The 20,606-nt window shown below is 38.3% G+C and overlaps 1 protein-coding gene across 6 annotated transcripts in view; it reads right to left on the reverse strand.

Annotated features, from left to right (window-relative positions):
• Window positions 1-20,606, reverse strand: part of LMO7 (LIM domain 7) — a 130,114-nt gene that overhangs the window by 90,074 nt on the left and 19,434 nt on the right. For all 6 annotated transcript variants that reach the window (XM_021417278.1, XM_021417272.1, XM_021417252.1 and 3 more), the window contains exons 2-3: window positions 5,909-5,979; window positions 2,288-2,357 (exon numbers count right to left, since the gene is read on the reverse strand). In XM_021417278.1, the coding sequence (XP_021272953.1) occupies window positions 2,288-2,357; window positions 5,909-5,979 (141 nt within the window). The remainder of the gene's footprint in view (window positions 1-2,287; window positions 2,358-5,908; window positions 5,980-20,606) is intronic.

Raw genomic sequence — 20,606 nt, forward strand, 5'->3', positions numbered from 1 at the left:
GAAGAACATGATGAAATGATTGAAGACTCAAATTCAAGTTGTGGCATCTGTTTATCCTTTAGAAATAAATTTCTACCTCTTCAAGTTAAAATTTCCATCTGGTTAAAAAAAAAATAGTCCCCCTACCAACAGAGTATCCAAATCTTATAAAGGCCTGGTGGGGAGCAATTAATGTAAGACTGAAAGACACTGAGTACAGCAGAAGCGAGAGCCGTAGAAGTGTATATGAAGCCATGGAAAACACAGGCTAGAAGCTCACTTGAGGGAGAATCAACTAACAAGCAGTGAAAGTATTTCCAGAACATGGCAAGCAAGCCTAAACCAGATAATTCCTGGCAAGCTCTGTACCTAGGAGCACAGTAAACTTTGCTATTCTATACTGGAAAGTAAAGCAGAGAAGTTTTCAGTAGAAGTAGTTGAATGTGAATCCTTTCCATCCGTAAGTCCTGCGGTTCATCAGCCACAGCACTCTGAGTCTGGCAGGTACTAATGCTTGTGTTTCTATAAATGCACAGAACTGTAGGTTTTAGTATGAGTTATACAAGCAGCGATGAAAGCTGGGCTCTCCAAAGCTGTTTAAATTAGCATGTCACTCTCAAGTCTGGAGATTATGTATATATACACACACACCCCCCATTATTGCCACCATAATCACAACGTTCTGAAACCAAAGTATTTCTGTAAAACTGTTTCCACAGGTTAACACAAAACATCAGCTGTCTCAAGGACCACCTTTAAGTGGTACTTTAATAATAACAACAATACCAGTGGATGGCCATGGTTTATGAGATTCATTCACCTTTCCTCCCTTTTCTTTTTGAAGACTTGTAGGAACTAGTAACAATGATACACTCCAACTAAGAAAAGCTAAACACCTAATGAATACTCCAAATTTGTGTGTCTGGAAACAACGAAAGAACCATGCAAAAATGAAAAAGTATTTCATTTCATAGTTCAAGACAACATGAAGCCACCACAAAAAATGAAATCTATCCTATGGTTTTCTGGTCTGTTCTAATGGCCACTTTTAGAGGCCATTTAGGCAATAAAACTACTGATAGAATAACAGTGCTATCTTCCCCAGAATCATTTTGAGTTCTTTTTTGGATGCTTCATGGGAAAAGAATGCGCAGCACTCAGTCACAAGTCTAATACCCTAAGCTTTCTGGGACAAAGGCAACTAATACTTTGCACATTCATTTGATGTGGAAATGCACTTTCTGAGCTTGTACAATAACATATGGCAAGTTAACCCGATCTTATGACCTCTAGCCAAATTAAATACACTTTTCCCTCTAAAGAGTTGCATAGTTGACTAGCAAAAGCAGATGTTTTGTTGTCTCATGCCCTTAACTGAAGTTCTAGAGATGTTTTGTCTTCTACTCCTATTATGAAATCAGGTAACTTTCCCTAATGTTAAGATACTTACCACAAGGTAGAATCTTCTGCTTCTTATAGGAATTACGCTCATATCCCTGTTTGCTTTGTGTCTTTTAAAAAGGAAGTCTTAGTTTTAGCCACGGGACTAAGAGACAGTTATCCTGTAAGTTAGGAATAACTTACAAGGCTACTTTCTCCAGAAAAAAACTGATTAAAAAACCTCTTTGCTTACCCTCTGATCCTAAATGGCTAAATAATTTAGCCTATGGTCTCTGACCGGCAAGTTTGCGAAATAGCATACAGGAAGTCTTAAATTTCCTGTGTAAATGATTCCATGCATTATTTCTCCCCCCTCTATGGACAATATGATTTTCAGCCAAAATATCTCCAGCTAAATCTCTTAGCTGAAGCCTTAAGAGATATTTCTACATCAGAGTTATTTTAATGCAACTTAGGCTTTACTGTGGGTGAGGAGAAGCAGATTCTAAAAATAATCAGGTTACTTGAAACATGTCTTAGCCTGTTCTTTCTCTGACAAAAGGGGATTCTGAAGTGGTTTGGGAATATAATATAGCACTGTGGCCTTTGAATAAAGAAAGGTAATGCTGTATAGGTTTGTGCGCAGGAGCCGCCAGTGCTTGATATGGGGATGATGAAGCTCCATGGAGTGACAAGTTGATGAAAGTTACATATTCAGATCACTACATGGATAATCTTTACTTTTTAAGTTAATGTATAAATGGTAAAATGTTGATCAAAAATGGAATTAGAGGTAAAATTCTGTACACTTGGTAGGTTTTTGTAATGAGTCCAAGGTAAGACCAACAGGCAAGAGAATGCTTACTAAGTACAATGAAACAGAGCTTGGAGTCATACCACAGATATTAGATTTGTTGTCATTACTTACCAAGCCAGCTATTGGAGTTGACAGACGATTGATCTTCTTAACAATGCCAGGTTTGATCTTGTTAATCAAACTACAAAGAAATCATATGAATTTATGTTACATAGTTTTATTTAAGTCTGAAAATCATCGCTTATTAAGGAAAACTTTGCATATATTACTCACTCCTATGACTCGAACCAAATAAATTTGAACCTATTAACACATGCCCCCATTTCTTTTTTTTTTTTAAGTCAGTTTTCCAAAAAGCAAAAAGCACCAGTAGAAGATTATAGAAGCAAAACATGGGACAAGTCATAAAAATGAAATGGTTGATAAAGGCAAGTGAGAAAGAAAGAAAGAAAAAAATAGAAGCTCCTGCATGGGTACAAGAAGTAATGAATTTACATTTGACGGTTAGACTGGGTGACCTTAGAGGACTTTTCCAAACTTAGTTGGTGATTCTGTGTTTCTGCTAAATTGGTGGTGATGTTAACTAGACTGAAATTTCACATTTAAAGATTTTTTCATGTCTTCTACATCAGAAATGTTATCAGAACAATACATATAAGAATATTAATTTGCAGTTTTCCTTGTAAGAGGTCTGATATTCTTGCAAATGTAGGAAATCAGCTCAGATTTCATATGCTATCAGCCCCAGTACATGTGCAACAATAATATTTTTTGTAAATATTTTACACATGCAATTTTTTTTTTTTAAACCAGTTGGGCTGAAGGGACTGAGCCTCACAGCATCACTCATAATTTATATAGAATTTACAATAAAACTGAAGAAACAGATTACAGCGTCGCTGTTGAATGTGCAAGTCCAAATGCACATCTCGTCATGCACTGAGGATAAGGCAAAGGATTCCTTGCACCTTCATTCCCAGGTTCTCAGTCATGCTGGTAGGGAAATCCCATGATTCACTGAAATACACACTAGATCACTGGGCCAACAAAGAACTGGGACCTCAGGACACCCTGCAGACTTCATCTGCCTACATCTGAGGAATTTGGACTTGCTCCTTCTTGTTGTTGCTGCTTGTTTGGCCAGACCCCTTAACCACACAAAACACCAATAGGATTTTGTGATCTACCCACGCCAGAGCACAGTCAGGACCTGGAGTTTAAAATTATACAGGGGAACAGGCACTTTTTTTTTTTTGCTCAAGCAGCAAATATATTTGGAAAATAAACAAAAAGAGCAGAGTTTATGTATATATACATAATGAAATTGAAGAGATTTCTAAGTGCCTGCAGAATAAGAAACAAAGGTAACGGGTCCTGAGATTTTTCAGCTGCATTGTTGTTTACCAAACAAAATACACTTGATGAATTTTCCCATCAAGAGAAAAAAAAGGAATTAAAAAAATAATAATAAATAGAAAAGCTACTGTTTTCTTATATGTTCCAAGTGTATTACTTATTTGCTTTATTGTGCTTAAGAACACAAAGTAGCACGTAAAAGAAAACTTTATACCTTAGACAAAGAAAGACACTAACCAGGAGATCTAGTATAATGTCAAAGGATTTATTTTGTCAACTGATCAGTCAGTTCACACACATACTTGGTCAGCGAGTAAGTCAAACAAGCTAACTGTGTTTCTACTAGAATAAGTGGTGAAAGTATAGATCTGATCTGCTGTAGTGCAAGCCAAATACACCACCTCCAGTGAAATATGTGTCTGTGTAAATTAAACTAGTCGTGTCAGGGGGAACCAAGGCAACAACGGGCAATGCTGTGGCTAGTTTATCTCCATTACTTAAGATCTTTTGTTCTGTTTACTTTGTTGGAAATTGGACGTCTGAAAGCCTTCCATATTTTGTTCCTTTCCATTTCCAGTGAATGGAATTTGCTATGGAAATCTCTTGTCTTTGTACTTCAAGGTATGTCAAATTTAAAAGATGTGATACAGGAGAACAGCTGTATGATTTAGTGCAGTATAATTAAGTGTCTTTTCCTTTAAAGATTGCTGTGTGACTCCCATGGAAAGCTGCTCAGCTGAAGAAATTACTGGATGTTTTTCTTACATATAGCTGTTAATTATAGATAAATTTAACTGATTTGCATTTGGCAGATAGATGCTCATGTTCTTTTGCCAAGTAAGTGTCAACAATGAAGATATCAGAGGGTTAGAATATATTATCAGTTCATTGCCAATTCTTAAAGTCTTGATTTAAAAGTTACAGCTAAATACTATACACACATCTCATTAAGTAGATACATTAAGCAAAGAAATAGCTTCTTATTAAAGTAATAGCTATTTTATTACCACAGTCAGTATAGTTCACATTTGATTAGGTAAGTAACAAAAAATAAAACGGCCATCCCTACAAAACTGTTTAGTTTTTAAAAAAATCAACTACCTCACACCACAAAGATAATTACAGAAGCAACTAGCCAGATAATCTGAAAGGTGAAGTGCCTGAAGGAAAAAAAATAAAGGAGAGAAAAAACAGGAAATGAAATAACATTCACAGAAGTAAAGATGTAGGAATGTTGCCTGTTTTGTCTTTACTTTGGTTATTTGTGATACACACTGAAACAAACAAACAACAAAAAAAATCAGACGACTATACCTTCATAAATATTTCCTGAAATGGAGGTATCCATAGATCAGTTCAGCCAGGATACAAGGCATTTTTAAGTGTCCTATGTAAGTCTCTGAATGGGACACTTACACCTATCTTTCCTTCAAATACAAGGTGGTTAACACCACTTTCAGTCCTTACAGTTCTAGTAAGGACAAAACCAATTATAGATAGACCTGATGAGTGGACATTTTATACCTCTGACTCAGTCTACCAACGAAACCAGACAAGTCCCAGTATTGCCAAGTCTATCAGATATATAAACAAAAGAATGCTTTTTTGAGAAAGCATTCTAGAAAAAGCTGAGGTCAGAGTACTGTTTGCTGTTGAAAGCAGTAACTAATTCAGTCCATATGGTACTGAAACCTGGGCTGTAATATTTACTTTTATGATCCTAAATTGCCTCTAAGTATGCCAAGTGACACCCTATAGATAATGTTACTGACGTACTTGGATGTAATTGTAAGATGGTCAAATAACTCCTCTAATATTTTATCCCAAAGAGAAATTTTAGTAAGTAATATTAATACGAAATCAGAGGCCTGCAACTTATTTTTAATTTAAGATTTCATCACATTCACTTCTGAAATGAACTACTTTTTTGGTGTCAGGTTTTCTGGGATGTATGGCTATCTTTCAGGATTTAGAAAACAACCAGCATCTAGGGTTTACAATTATTCCTTAACATGAAGTAGGCAAAACAAAACAACAGTGAGTATATAAGTAACTGAGTGCCTTGATCACAGTCACTGCCACACCATCTTGCATGAGCTGAAGAGAAAGTCCAGTGACACTAAGAGCACTATAACCAATAAAACTAATCAAGAGGCCAGAGGATCAGCATAATGCTCCAGCTAAGTGTGTTGGACAACACATGGAATAAGTAGATCTAGAAAGAGGATGCTCACCATGAGAAGGAAGAACAGCTTTTAAACAAGTATAAAAGATATACAGTTTAAAATATTGTTGGCACTTAATTCAAACAACAGGTCAAGAAGGAAAGAGGCTGATAGAAACCTGAAGCATTTTTACATCTAAGTCAATACTCACTCGCACAACAGGACTCCATTTTCTAGAGCTGCTCGGAAGTCTTTCGTTCCAAAGCTTTTCCCAGTAACTGTCTAAAAAAATAATAATTAGGAGTTAATTTGATGCATGCATACAAAATCAGGACTAGAAAGAAAAACCAAGAAGTAATAGAAAAACTTCAGTTGAACATATAGTCCACAGTATCCACTGTTTTCTTATATTAATTCCAAAATAAAAGGTTTTCTAAAACAGTTGTGCTTCAAAAAAAGTCAGATTTAACATCTTCAAATAGTTTCTGCTGGTGCAAATCAATCTTCAGCTAAATTCTGTGGGAATACTTATTGTCATTTTCTAAAGCATAAAAGCAAAATTTGAAACAGAAGCATAAAGAAAAAAAGTGTGGAGTTTTTTCTAGTTTAAATGTTCTAATTCATTTTACAGCTTGAACACTGCTGATATCCAGCATGAAATACACTAAGTTTTTTTCCTACCACTTGCACCTATGGCAGAGTGACTAAAGAACCTCTCTGGCAAGTCTTTATTACCACATGTACATCAACACCCACTAGCAGGACAACCTTAAGACTATACTAGTGGGGCTAGTTTTCATATACAAGGTGAAAAGCAATGAACAACAATGTCAAACAAAGGACTTAAGGTACTCGAGGCCAAAACCACTGCCTACAGATTTTCAAGAGTGATGATCTCTTAAGCTTAAACTCATTTGGATTCTTTTGGTTCCTTTATCAACACACAGATTGGTAACACACACACAAATCAGGAAGGAAGAAAAGTCTCTATAACAGTCCAAAGAGTTTTATTCCAGCTAGGTACAGAAATCAAACACAAAGAAAAGCATTTATTTTTGTTAGCTTAGGGGTCTCCAAGTTCAGGCTCTAGCTTGTCACAAAATTCCATTTAAGGATCCCGATCATCCCTGATACTGCACAGGACTTCAGGCAGACAATTAAAAGCGTTGTGGAATCTGCGTGCATCCAGACCAAAAGTTACTACTTGCCACAGTAATTAAAGAAATTACTGGCGAAACAAATGAGGAATGCCTGGTGAAAGAGCAAAGGAGAGGACACAGTGCTTTAAGGACCTGTTAAATTATCACCCTGTCATTTTTCCTAAATTGCAAAAGGAACACATACTACCACCAGAAGTCCTAGAACTTAAGCAAATGCTAGTGTTAGCTGTAGAGCACTCTTAAAATTACATTAGCACTGGGAGTCATTACACTGAAAGCCTTTTGACTAAGCTATTTGTGCAGCCACTATGGAAATCAATGTTGATTTGGTGTACAGGATGGAGCTGTCAGACTGACATTGCAACTCATAGATTTTGAAAACTATGTGGTTTGTTGACATAAAAATAAGAGTTATCAGAACTGCCAAGTTAGGTTTCATCAATATTGACTTGTGAAGGATAACTAATAATTAAGTAGTTAAGAGGTATTCTCAATAAACAATTCAATACTGATGGCTTGAAACTGAAATATTTTCCAAGTTGCACAACACCTCAAATTTGTTGATGCCAGGGAAAAACAAAACAAAACAAAAAAACTGTGCTCTATTTTAAACCAAGATTTCACATTGAGACCGGGGACTTTTCTCAGAAAGGACTTCTATCCAGTTTATACCCATTGCATGGCACCAGTCACAGCTGTAACTATTGCAGTCTACATAGCAACAAGGTATCATTAAAAAATGGAAAGCCTTGGACTGGCTCAGATTTCCCCAACCTTCAAGGACCTGAGTAAGACAAAATAAATCCCACCTCAAGATACTACATCTTCAAACAATGTATACTATTTGTGAGTCACTGTTTATTCATTAAAACTGGTTATATTGGGTGTGGTACTCTTATGTAATTGTCAGAACTGATTTTGGATAATTTTTCAACCACTTAGGCCACGTGATCCAAACAATAAAGGAAGTGTCTCCCAAAAGTGGTTTTTATCCATGTCAGAACACAATCTCAAAATTATCTCTCTCTTCTCTCCTTCATTCAGCTGAATGTATTCTGCTTCCTTCTGTGTTTTTAATATAAACGAAGGCAAAGACATAATTAAAGACCAGACCATAAATCACATTTAATTACTGCCATAAAACAGTTTGATTTCAGTTTTGTAGGAAAGCGTCCCCTAATACTTTGGTAACTTGCAATTGCCAAGTCCGTGCAATTTACTTCAAACAGCATGTAAATTAAGTGTTTACACACACATACACAGAGAGGGCTAATTTAACTTCAGGTTTGCAATGATTTCTTCAGGAGGTGGCAATTCAAGAAAGCATAACCAAAGACCAACCATTCACAGGATGGCATGACATCAAAATCATGGACTGAACAAAAAGAACATGGCACAGAAAAATATCTTAATTATATGCCGCAGTACCAAAATTAACACTAAGTACATTTATTTTGCTTATCCTACTAGAGGCTAAATATAGCTGGTCACAATAGGTCATCTTTGCCTAAAAGCCATTAAAAATGGAAAGCTCTTTCCGTGTTAATGGGTAACACTGAGTTCACATCAAATCGCTTCCACAGTTTACACCAATTTGAATGGCTTCCCAAGAAAAGCTGCAGTCCTACAGGGCTGTGGGCTTCAAATGGATTGGCTTCCTATATACATACACATGCGACCCCATGTAACTCACAAATTTCAAAGGACCAGCAGGTTTCCTACCTTAATTTTGCTGTGGTGAAAACACTACAGCCAGACTTTTCCCATTCAATTAAAAAAAAAAACAAAACAAAAACAATCCTTACTTAACACACCTGGGCACACTGGTTAATTGATCCTTCATATCCTCCATCACAAAAAACATTAGCTGCTCAAACCGAAGAGGGAGGCGGCGTATCGTACCCAAACCATGGCCTGAATGAAGACCTACTTTCTTGGTCTCATTCACAACTCTGATACAGACACTTTTGGACCACACAACCTCAAGTTGATTAAGGACCTCACACATTGATTTTAAAGAAATACTAATTGCATCAGTGTGAAGTGCTCAACTCCATGATGTAGATCCATAGGTTCAGGATGGAAGATTCAAGATAAGAACCAAACCATATGTGTTAGAAATAGTCTTAATACAGGATCATGCGAAGATCTCAGTAAACAAGCGATTTATCAGACAGTGATCTCAAGTACATCAAACTGATTTATGAACTTCAGGTCTCAAGCTAAGTCTGCAACAACAAAAGCCAAGCTTAACATTGTGCTGCAGAGAAGACTGCTAACATGCTGCAAAGAATCGGGACAATGATACACATCTAACATCGTGGTATAGCCCCCGCTGCAGGATTTCAGCTATGCCTGCTAGTTTCCCTGGGTTCCATCACACTGCCTGCCTCAGCAGGGGCCTGTGCCAGTAACTAAGGAAAGGAGAGATCACATCATGTATGTGTCAGTGTCTGAATTATTACCTTGCTAATGGTCTCCCCCCCCACCCCAGTACCAAAAAATCTGGATCAGGTTACAGGGCATATGGCTCCATCATTACACAATGCCCACATTACATATCTCCATTTACAACACTCATTTGGCTCTAACCACCCAAAACATCATTTCAAAACTGTACTCTTACTGTGAACAGTAATATGCACAAGAGATATGTAGGCTACACCTACAGCCAACAAGCAAGCTTTCAAGAAACTCCCAATGCTCTTCCTCTCTGAATTATATAAGAAGTCTAAGATTGCCATGGTTTGCTGCAGCAGTCAATTAATTTTCTCAAATCTCTCTCCCAAGGGCAGATGATAGGAACAATATTCAGAGCATTGCTGTACCCAGTCTTGAACACACAAGTAGCAAAATGAGGGTGGCCACCATTTGGGTAAAAAGGTTTTGGCTTTGCAGCAAACAGCCAAACCACAGAGGTTATTAGCTTTCTGAAAGTGAAGAATTGGAAAAGAACAGTTCGATTCTGAAGCAAGCAGGACCTGCTTCTCAGGACCCCTGAATTTAGGGTCCTGAGAGGAGAATCACAGAATCATAGGGGTTGGAAGGGACCTCTGCAGATCATCAACTCCAATCCTCATGCTAAAGCAGGTTCCCTACAGCGTAGGCATTCATATCTTCCAACAATGGTAGAATGCTGCTGGTATTACACACCATGTAACAGGAGGGACGCCTGATTCAAAGCAGCCAAGGTCTAAAAGGAATCCCTATCAACATTTAATTCATGGCCCAAAAAACTCTGAGATGTGCTCAAGAGCTGGTACCCACAGAGACTTTCACTGGAAACTGTCCAGCTGTTAACTTGAGACACTGCCTACCTTAACGACTTTGTATGAGTCAAGAGTAACGTCTGGATTTCTGAGACTACAGAAGGAAGCTCTTCTTTTCAAGTCCTCACAACTCACTGCTAAAGCCCATGACAGGCATGACTCCACTGAGGAAAACAGACTAAGTGGCTGGAAATAACAGCAAAAATAAAAAGGCTAAAAGAGATTAATGTTTTTCACATTGATAATTTACACTGTTCCATGTGAATGGTCCTCTTTGTATCTGTAACATTTTGAATGACTTCTGTTCTATTTCTCGATGCAAAGTTGTACCATCCTATTTGAACCCATACCCCAAATCCCTAGACACAGTTTCATTTTAGAGGATGTGGGAATTTTTCAGTCTTCAGCCAGAAATGCCTTGATAACAAATGAGGACAGACATTTATGAAAGGAAAAGTCTGATTATTGAAGAAGACTTACAGTAATTTTCTATCATCATCATAATGATGGGGTCTTATTGTGGTATGCTTGCTGAAAGAGGCATGCCAAGACTCATGAAATACCATACAACTACTTATTTATTTTTTTTAAACACAAAAGATGAAGAAAAACAATTGGTGAGGGGAAAGCAAGGAGACACTTGATACTGTAAGTATGAGAATTACGCATCACTCCACATCAGCTGCTTATGCTCTGGGATTTTACATGCCTTTTCAGCTCCGCTGTCAAATTCTGAAGGATGGAAATGATGTTTAGGAGAATCCCTGTCTTAGAGAAAAAATGCTGCAGAAAGAGTGGGGATATTTTCATAAACACTTGAGATCAATTAATTCAGTCACAAACAAGATCATCCCAGAAGTGACAGCAAGATGCATAAGCTTATACTGTTGCTTATACTGATGACTGTATTGACAGGCATCAAACTAAGAAAAACAACTCATTCAATTGTGTGATAAGTTCTCATTGTATAGGCAGATTGGCAGGATAAACTGAATAGGTGTTCCAGCAGGAGATAAAACTTGCAAATGTAAATTGAAATTTGAAAGACTACTAATCTCCGAGGGGACAAAAAGAAAAAAACGCCGTGGATTTACCATATGCATGTAATATCCAAATAAATTAGATGTGTCTGTTGATTCTGCAAAGAGTTTTAATATGCACCAATTCTAAAGTCAGCACTCTAATTTACACACCATGGTGGTGCCTTGGAACTGGATGTTTGTTTCTGCCATAGGAAAAATAAACAGGGAATAAAGTCGATGAAGGAAAGGTTTTCAGAAAAGCAATCTACTGAATTAACATGAAAAGTAGAAAATACAGATTCCATTTTCATTGTGATCCCACTTTCACGGCTCAGATATTTTTAATGATTACGTTTCATAATGCACATGCTCTCATGCTAGCCAAATCTTGAACTTGCCTATTGTGAAAGTAAGTCATTTCATTTGCCATTTCTTCTTTTTTTTTTCCTGAAATGCCTGCCTCTTTGGCACTACGCTATTACCTGACCTGAAGTTCATAATACCTCTTCAAGCTGAGGAATAAAGTGATCAAGAGATAAATGAATCCATGCACAGCTGTGTCTCAGCTGGACTTCTGTATAGTGTCAGCCTGAGTAACACAGAGGAGGAAACAGAGAAGTTGCTCTGGACAGAAAATCAATAAGTTCTGAAAAACACCTTAGGAGGCTGAAATAAAAAGACTAGAAAAATATGAGCAACAAAACAGCTCACTAAAGAGGACTGGTGGGAGCATTACAACAGCACGCAAGCAGCACAAAAGGAGAAGGTTTTGCAGGACTCAATATGCAGGATCAAACACAAAAGAAAACCACCAGCTTCCTGTCATCCTGAAATTGCACTGAAGTCGCCTTCCCCCCTTCATGCCAAGTGAAGGGGTTGCATTTAGAAAGCGCCCCATCTTCTGATCACACAGGCTACTGATCCTACCCACCCACCAAACTGCTTCTCTCCAGCATCAAAAACCACAGCAGCTGGACCACGGGTTCCCAGCACCCACAGATCCAGAGCCACAGGATACTGGAGATAAGGATAACATCTGAACTCTGCTCAGATTCTTGAGGCTTAACATACCCCAAAATATAGTGATTCAGAGCCCAAACGAGACAGGCAGAACGTGACTGAGGAGCTGGCTGGCTACACGTCATCACACAGAACTTCAAGTTCAGACAATAAAAACAGGAGAAAAACTGAAAATCTCTGAAGACTGTCCACATCACCATTTTACTAAAGAAGGAAAACAGTTTATGATAACAGTAGTGCTCAGGTTTCAGATGAACAAGAAAATATATGTATATATTCTGGTTTCACACATTTCAATTCAAATAGGGGTTTTACTTGGAATATTAACAGATAAGATATATTAACAGATACTAAAACCACGTTTGTCTAGAGCAAATGTAAAGAGAGAAACTGAAGCAAATCACATTTCTTTATTGCTTTAATCTCTTCTTGTTTTTCATAGAATCATAGAATGGCCTGGGTTGAAAAGGACCATAATGAACATCTAGTTTCAACCTCCCTGCTGTGTGCAAGGTCGCCAACCACTAGACCAGGCTGCCCAGAGCCACATCCAGCCTGGCCTTGAATGCCTCCAGGGATGGGGCATCCACAACCTCTCCGGGCAACCTGTTCCAGAGCATCACCACCCTCTGTGTGAAAAACTTCCTCCTAATATCTAACCTAAACCTCCCCTGTCTCAGTTTAAAACCATTCCCCCTTGTCCTATCTCTATCCACCCATGTAAACAGTTGTACCCCCTCCTGTTCGTATGCTCTGTTTTTAGCTAACATCATCACAATAACTGAATCTTAAATATCTTTCTCTTGCTCATTTAAAACCAAAGATAAATGCAAGCTTGATGGTTGCGTTTCCCAAGTTCACTATACAGTTTTACTATCATTGTAATCCCAAATCAGAGAGTAAATATAGACTGTTCTCCAGAGTGGATAGTCGGTGCCTCTAGCAAGTCAGGGTAATCTAACTGCAAGGTTTATAACTATGTTCAGCAGAAGGAAAAAGGGCATCTGGTGAAAAGAATATGCATGCTACAGGGAAATGCTTTAGATATCATTGCTTTCATGTGTTTAGAGAGGTTATTCATGTGTGGAAGTCATTTTATGCTATTATTGGAGATAGAATCATAGAATGGTTTGGGTTGGAAGGGACCATTAAGATCATCTAGTTCCAACCCCTCCTGCTATAGGCAGGGACACCTCTCTCTAGACCAGGTTGCTCAAAGCCCCATCCAGCCTGGCCTTGAATGCTTCCAGGGAGGGGGCATCCACAACATCTCTAGTCAACCTGTTCCAGTGTCTCACCACCATCACAGTAAAGAATTTCTTCCTAATATCGAGTCTAAATCTACCTTCTTCTATTTTATAGCCATTACCCCTCATCCTGTTGCTACCTGCCCTTATAAAAAGTCCCTCCCAAGATTCCCGTAGGCCCCCTTCAGAAAATAATTTTGAAAAAGATTTTTCAATCTTTTCCATTTTTCAATCTTTACTGGAAGCAGTGCTTCCAGCAGCATACCAAGAGATGCTCTGAGCAAGCTGCAGTCAAAAATGTTCACCAAATCTCACCCCATCTCAAGCATGAACCCACACGCACACACATACAGTCTGGGGAAGCAACAGCCTTCTAAATGCGTCTCCTCTCCCATCTCCACATTCCCCAGCTTCTACATCTCCTTACATAGCCCTAGTTTTCCAATCCATTTCACAGGCTTATTTAACTTGTTAACAAGTCAACAGATGGGCAACGAGCAAAAGAAATTGTGCAGAAAGAAATATTTCACGGTGTCAGAAGACACCACGGAGGCAATTAGTGTCACATAAAGAGTATGGAAAGAATAGCCATGACACCAGTTCCCTACAAGCGACAGCACTTAACATGAATTGCAGCATTTTGAAATTCCAATGTTTTATGTAACTGTTGCTAGATAACATCAAGTGGAAATTGCAGAAATTAATGTTAAGTTCACTGACTTCAGCTGCAGAAACATTATGCTCTTCTTCTGAATTGGAACAATTTTCAAGGTGAAGAACCAACTCAAGGGATCTCCATCGATTGTACACTTTTAAATCAAAATAAAAGCAAGACCACAAAACTCCTGAGAACTATGCTAATTTTTCTTAAAAAAAAAAAAGAAGAAATCTACAAAAAATGTTCAAGAAGTGAGAGTGAGAAAGCAGAAGCTATAAAGAACTGTGACATAAGGAAAAATGGTTTTAAAGGATTTCATTAAAAATCTGAAATGTAAAGGAATATAAACAGAAGTAATTATGCTGGCTTACTTGAAATACATTGTACGTGCACTGAGTCACTAAAATGGGAGTGAGACTTAGGAAGGCTCCATTTCCCTCCACTCACAGCAATATATTGCATTACAGATAACGAGCTCGTAATATTACAGCATTTGATGGCAGAGACCATTGCCACTGCCACGTAGCACCACCTAATGAGAGACGCCAGGTACAACACAACCAGAAGCTTTGTGCTCACAAGGAGTCCCACACTTTGGCAGAAGATGAAAGAAATTGCCTTTGGCAAAGAAATTAAATAATTGAAGTCAGAGGACTGATGGCTACAGAGGAAATTGAAGTCCAAGGGAGCTGCAGGAGGATGGTGTGTATCTCAAGAGACAAGAGGAGCAGAACTGAAGGAGGCAGAGCGCTGTTCTGGGTGAGGGAAGAAGGAAATTCAGGGTCAGTAGGTTTTGCCGATAAGTTTTTGTCTCTGATTATGTTTCTGAGGAGTTCTAAAATATGAATGCCACCTCCTTAAAGGATTTAAATATTAAGAAGTATTTGATGAATGTGTAGTGACTTACTGAAGAGTTTTTATGATACTCTGAGAACTTAGAAATGGATGTGTTCTCGTATCCAATCACAATGCTTCCAGATTTTCAGGGGATCTTGTTCCAGCTACACCACATTTAAGACCACTCTGCCATTTTACAGCAGACAAAGTCCCAGACTGAACATTAGCCTACGCCACTCACTTATCCCTAATGTTACCTTCCTGAATCCCAGATGCAACTCTTTTGCTATTTGAGAAGTATTTGCCTACAAAAAAATACAACCTCATTACTAAAATAAATCAAGGATCAGGCTTTGATTGTCCATTTCCAAGCCCCTGCCATGAGCAAGGTTGCTAGTCACTAGATCAGACTTGTATTTCTTTAGGCACATACGTAAACAGTGACTTTTATTTAGCTTAAGATAGTTGTAAATGTGCATGAGAATGTAAATCGCAGAATGGTTTAGGTCGGAAGGGACCTTAAATATTGCGTAGTCCAACTCCCTGCCACAAGCAGGGATGCCTTCCACTAGATCAGGCTGCCCATGGCCCCATCCAGCCTGGCCATGAACACCCCCAGGGATGAGGCATCCACAGTGTACCTGGGCAGCATGTGCCAGTGCCTCATCAACCTCTGAGGAAAAAAAATTGCCTTAACATCTAAGCTAGATCTTCCCTCTTTTAGTTTAAAACCATTCCACCTTGTCCTATCACTATTCGTCCATGTAAAAAGTTGATCTCCCTCCTGTCTATAAGCTCCCTTTAAGTACTGGAAGGCTGCAGTGAGGTCTCCCCGGAGCTTTCTCCGAGCTGAAGAAGCCCAGCCCCCTCAGTCTGTCTTCATAGGAGAAGTACTTGAGCTCTCTGATCATCTTCATAGTCTCCTTTGGACCCAGACAAGAGCTCCGCATCTTTTTTGTGCTGAGGGCCCCAGAACTGAACACAGTACTCCAGATGGGACCTCACAAAAGCAGAGCAGAGAGGAACAATCACCTCTCCCTCCATGCTGGGCCACCCCTTTTTCGATGCAGTTCAGAATACGGTTGGCCTTTCGGACTGCGAGCGCACACTGTTGTCATTTGTGCATATCACTGCCCTGATGTCTGTCTCTTTCTTAGAGATCTTTGGTTCAGTCAGTTTTTGAGAACTTAAGATAACTACGCCACTAGCAAACTCTGGCTCTGCAGGGAACTCTTCTGCTTGGTGCTTCCATTTGCAACACTGTGGAAATGTTTGTACTCATTAGAGTCGTAGGTGGTCTTGAGTAGAGTCACCAGAATGACCAAAGACTGAGAGAGACGGCTAACCCAGAAGCAGGAAGTGACAATTGCTGCTGTGGCCACACAGAGAAACATCTTAAACTGTCACTCACCTTTCATCTTTCAATTCAGGCTGAGAACTGATAGAGCCCAAGTGTTAGTCAACCACCTCCAGCATGACACTTCCTTCAGCCATTTTATTGCTTAATAATAATAAAGCTACATTTGCAGCTTTTTTTTTTTTTTTTGAAGGAACCAAACTGGTTTGACAGAGCACTTCCCTCCTCACCAGGGTGTGTTTAGAAGAACCAAAGATAAGTTTGACTGTCATAGCAGCTATGCATGGTTGCTATGTTTACTGCCCAGAGGTAGGATGTAATTGCTAATCAAAGGCAGTCAACCTCCCCCCTCATTTCAGAAGACAATTATAATTTGTATGACCTCCCCACAGAAATGATAGCTTCTCTTTGCAAACAATTCCAGTCCCTGCAAGGGTGAGGCAGAAATTTTCCGAAGTTTTCACACTGATACCATTAAACATTTCAAATGGGACACCCCATATTGATGAAACCAACTTTCTGGATATTAGTAGCAAATTTCATGCTGCTGGAAAATTTCATTTATTTTTCTCTTGTGGGAGTAGTATATCCACAGTACACCAAATAATTTACCTGCACGTACCAGATATACTGTATTTCAAAGAAGGACACTGACCTGGGCTAGTATATAGAAGAAAGAGGCAGGTTCCAACCTCTAGTGTGGTGCTTTATGTATATTCACATAACCTCCACCAATGATAAGATCATAATGATTTTTTTTTTTTAAATCCCCCAAAAATGCAAAGTGCACACACCCACAAAATATATATTTTTTTAAAACAGGGCTATAGAATGTTATTGGGTAACTGCTTGGTTCCATTCATTCGTAGCATCAAGCTGATGTATTTAAACCACAGAAAAGACATAGCTTCTCAATGATAAACAGATGCATGTACATGGGGCATTTTTCATCAACAGCTTAACTTCCTTTTGTCTTTGAAATAATAACGCCGTAAATGAAGAGACGTTATCAATACTCCACACATCTTTTCATTAACAGAAGAGTACCCTTGTCATGAGAGACTGAGATTTTCTTCTGCTGTAGGCAAGATGCCTCAAACATTTCACACTGGGGCCCCAGCAGTTTCCTACTAACTGTTGCCTTCCAGGGTGCACACATTTCAAGCATGTCTGAAATTGTGCCTAGCAACACAGACAAAGCAGATTGCCCACAATTTAAGCATTCTCCTCTGTGTATTTCATTAAATTATGAAAATTTCTGCTGCTTGACCTGGTAAACGATTACCATTTCTAAATGAAGATTTACAGCATTTTACTTGCAGTTCAGTAGAGCAGCTGAAGACACTTTTCCTATCATAACAAAAACGGGAAATATTTTTAACATTAGGTCACTGCTTTATCAAAAGCAGAGTGATGTCTTTGCTCTTTTATTTGGAACTCCAGACAGAAAGGAATGGTCCTTTGTATCATCCATGCTATTTCCTGTGTAAGATAGGATTTTCTTTGAGGGCATCACAAAATTATCCATTTTTTTTGGACACATCCTCTTAAATATTTTCTATCAGAACAAAAACTTGGATTCATCTTCAGCTCAAAGCATCCGAATACCGCTTGCACAATTACAGACTAATGCATGAATTATGCTGTTGAATTAAACTAGTTGTCCATCCTGCCCAGCATCCTGTAGTGACCTGCACCAGGTATGTCAGCACGTTCACAGGGTGGAGAGAGAAAACCGAGGGAGGATACCAGTACTTTCATATTTAAAGAACAGGAATCCTTGCCTTCTCTATAATTAAGTGGTAAAAAACAGATTGGAAGAGCAGCGAAACTTCTCACAAACAGTCCTCTTGCATCAGAAATCATTACAGTGTGGGAAAACGTCACCCACAACATTTCCAACCCACCCCCACACCCCCATACTTCAAATAAATCTTTAAGTAAGTAAATCTCGGGGGAAAAGTAAGAAAGAAAGAAAAAAAAAGCTTTGTGGCATAGAGTTGGGCAGGGGAACTTGTGCCAAAAGAAAAAATGGAAATAGTTGGAATGTTAAATCTGTACAATGCCTTCTGTTAACTAAGGTATGCAACCATTAATATGATATTAAAGACTCGTGTATTCTAGGCCAGCTGACTTTCTTCAGGACTGGTATCTTAGTTTGAGGGTCTGTATTTACATTGGGTATAAATTCACACCAAATCTGTGTGTAGTTGGAACACTGATCTCACATATCTTCTGATATGTTCTGACCTCTGCTGTTGTAAAGTGGAATTTATTTTGACTCATTCTTTCTTTAAAATGCCATGCTGAGATGAACAAGAGTTTTTCAATATCTGCAATTATCCAGAATGCAGAAATGATGGGGAAAATACTTTTATTTTACACTGTGAAGCATTAAAAAAAATTGTGTCCAAGCTTTTATTTTCCCCTCGCATTTCTATCATCCTGTCATTTATTATAAAATGCATATTTGGTTATTACGTAAATGCCCATACCTATTATTTTAGCATCTAGATTCGACATACGCTACTAAATTGTCTCAGCAGCTTTTTTCTCTGATAATGCATTGTTCTAGGTGCAAGTACTGTAGCATTATATTTGACAGCATTATGACAGATACTAACAAAATCACCTACTGTACCGAAGTACAGATTCAACCACTAACAAGAGGCTATTCAAACACCTGGTTTTAGGCAAACTCTTTATTTCCCCATCTAAGTTGCATTTTCACTGTTCTACAGTAAAGCAGCAAGCTCTTTTATGTACACGTCTAAGAAGTACATACTGAATTCTGACAGTACCATTTGGAAACCTGCTCTTTCCCTCATGGATAAGTCTCCTTCCAGACCTTGATCTTGAAAGATTAAGGCATGGATCTTTACTGTACTCATCACTAATGCTCAAAGAACATTTGCTCTTCCTCCCCCATTGTAGCACCTGACACTTCAAAATAAAATCGCATCTACAGGTTGCATGATTTCCATCAGACTTCCTCATCTCCCCTGGCTTCAGGATGATCAAGTATTTGATTAAATATTCATAATTAGGAGAAACTTCAGAGTGCATCTCCCAGACAGGTAATATTTTTTGCTAAGGAACAGAAAGACCACAGCACAGCACCCAGGAAGTGTTTTATCACCAAACACCCTTTTTAATCCATATTTAACCAGGAAAGCGATACAAGCCTCAAATCATCAAGTTTACCCCAATGCCAAGAAAATCTACTTACTTCATGTAAGCTCTCTTTTATGAGCATAAACAGGAAACAGTTTTGTTCATTTCTTTTGCAGTAGTTTCTTCCAAAAGCACCCATTTTCACCGATAACCATACTAGAATTAATGGTATTGTTCTGCTGAGTCGTATATGTACAAGTTAAACAACATTTTTAGCTTAGACAAACATGAAAATTTGCCTTAACACTAATACTAAAGTAAAAGCAGGAAACGTAACAGCCCAATATGAATAAACCACTACATCTTAAGGGATCCTCAACTAAATCGACAAAACAAACTGTCCCTGCAATTCAGCATAGCACCACACTCCATCACACAGATGTCCAGAGGACAGCCTCTATAGCTTGTATAAACCATTCCAGCAATCTACCTCACATGGTTTCTTTTGCCTTTAATTACAGACACCATCCGCTGGAAACAGCAAGGGTCTCAAAAATGTTGCTACAGATCCACTAACCAATACATACTTATACCGACTACCATCAAGGATTCTAGGCAATGGATTATACCAAAGAATCTCTTTATGTTTTAATGTTACTATTAAAATATAGAACAACTTCAAATAAAGCAGCTCAAGCTCACTTCTTGTTTTTGACAATAGTTTTTCATGGTATAAGACAGAAGCCTCAGTTCTGCTGTCAGTGTTTAAAGGCAACAGTGTATAAATCCAGCATTACAACTTGGCTCAAAGCATTACTCGCTCTTTTCAAGGCTATTACAGAATCAGTTAAGTGTTTAGACAAATCAACAGTGCTACAATTAGTTCAGTTTTGTGTACTAAAGTATTTGAGCAAAAATGTGATAAGAAACAGAACAGTCTAAAATGAAGAGTGGTATGATTAAGTGGGAACATTTTAAGAAACAAATTAGCAAAATGAAAGTGAACAAAAGTCCCATAACTAGAATAATAAAGGAATCAAAGAAGTTAAAGTGAAAAGAATAACTAGCAAAGACAAAGGAACAGAAGAAATTCCATAACCATGCTAAAAGAAAAAGAAGAAAAGGAGAAGAAGGAAAGGATAGGTCAGGTATGAGGAAGCTGAATAAATAGTTAATGAGAAGTTAGCTACAATGCTCAAAGAGCTACCTGTCAAGATTCTTCAGA

The sequence above is a fragment of the Numida meleagris genome, chromosome 1, assembly GCF_002078875.1.
Source record: "Numida meleagris isolate 19003 breed g44 Domestic line chromosome 1, NumMel1.0, whole genome shotgun sequence".
In the NCBI taxonomy this organism is placed as follows: Eukaryota; Metazoa; Chordata; class Aves; order Galliformes; family Numididae; genus Numida; species Numida meleagris.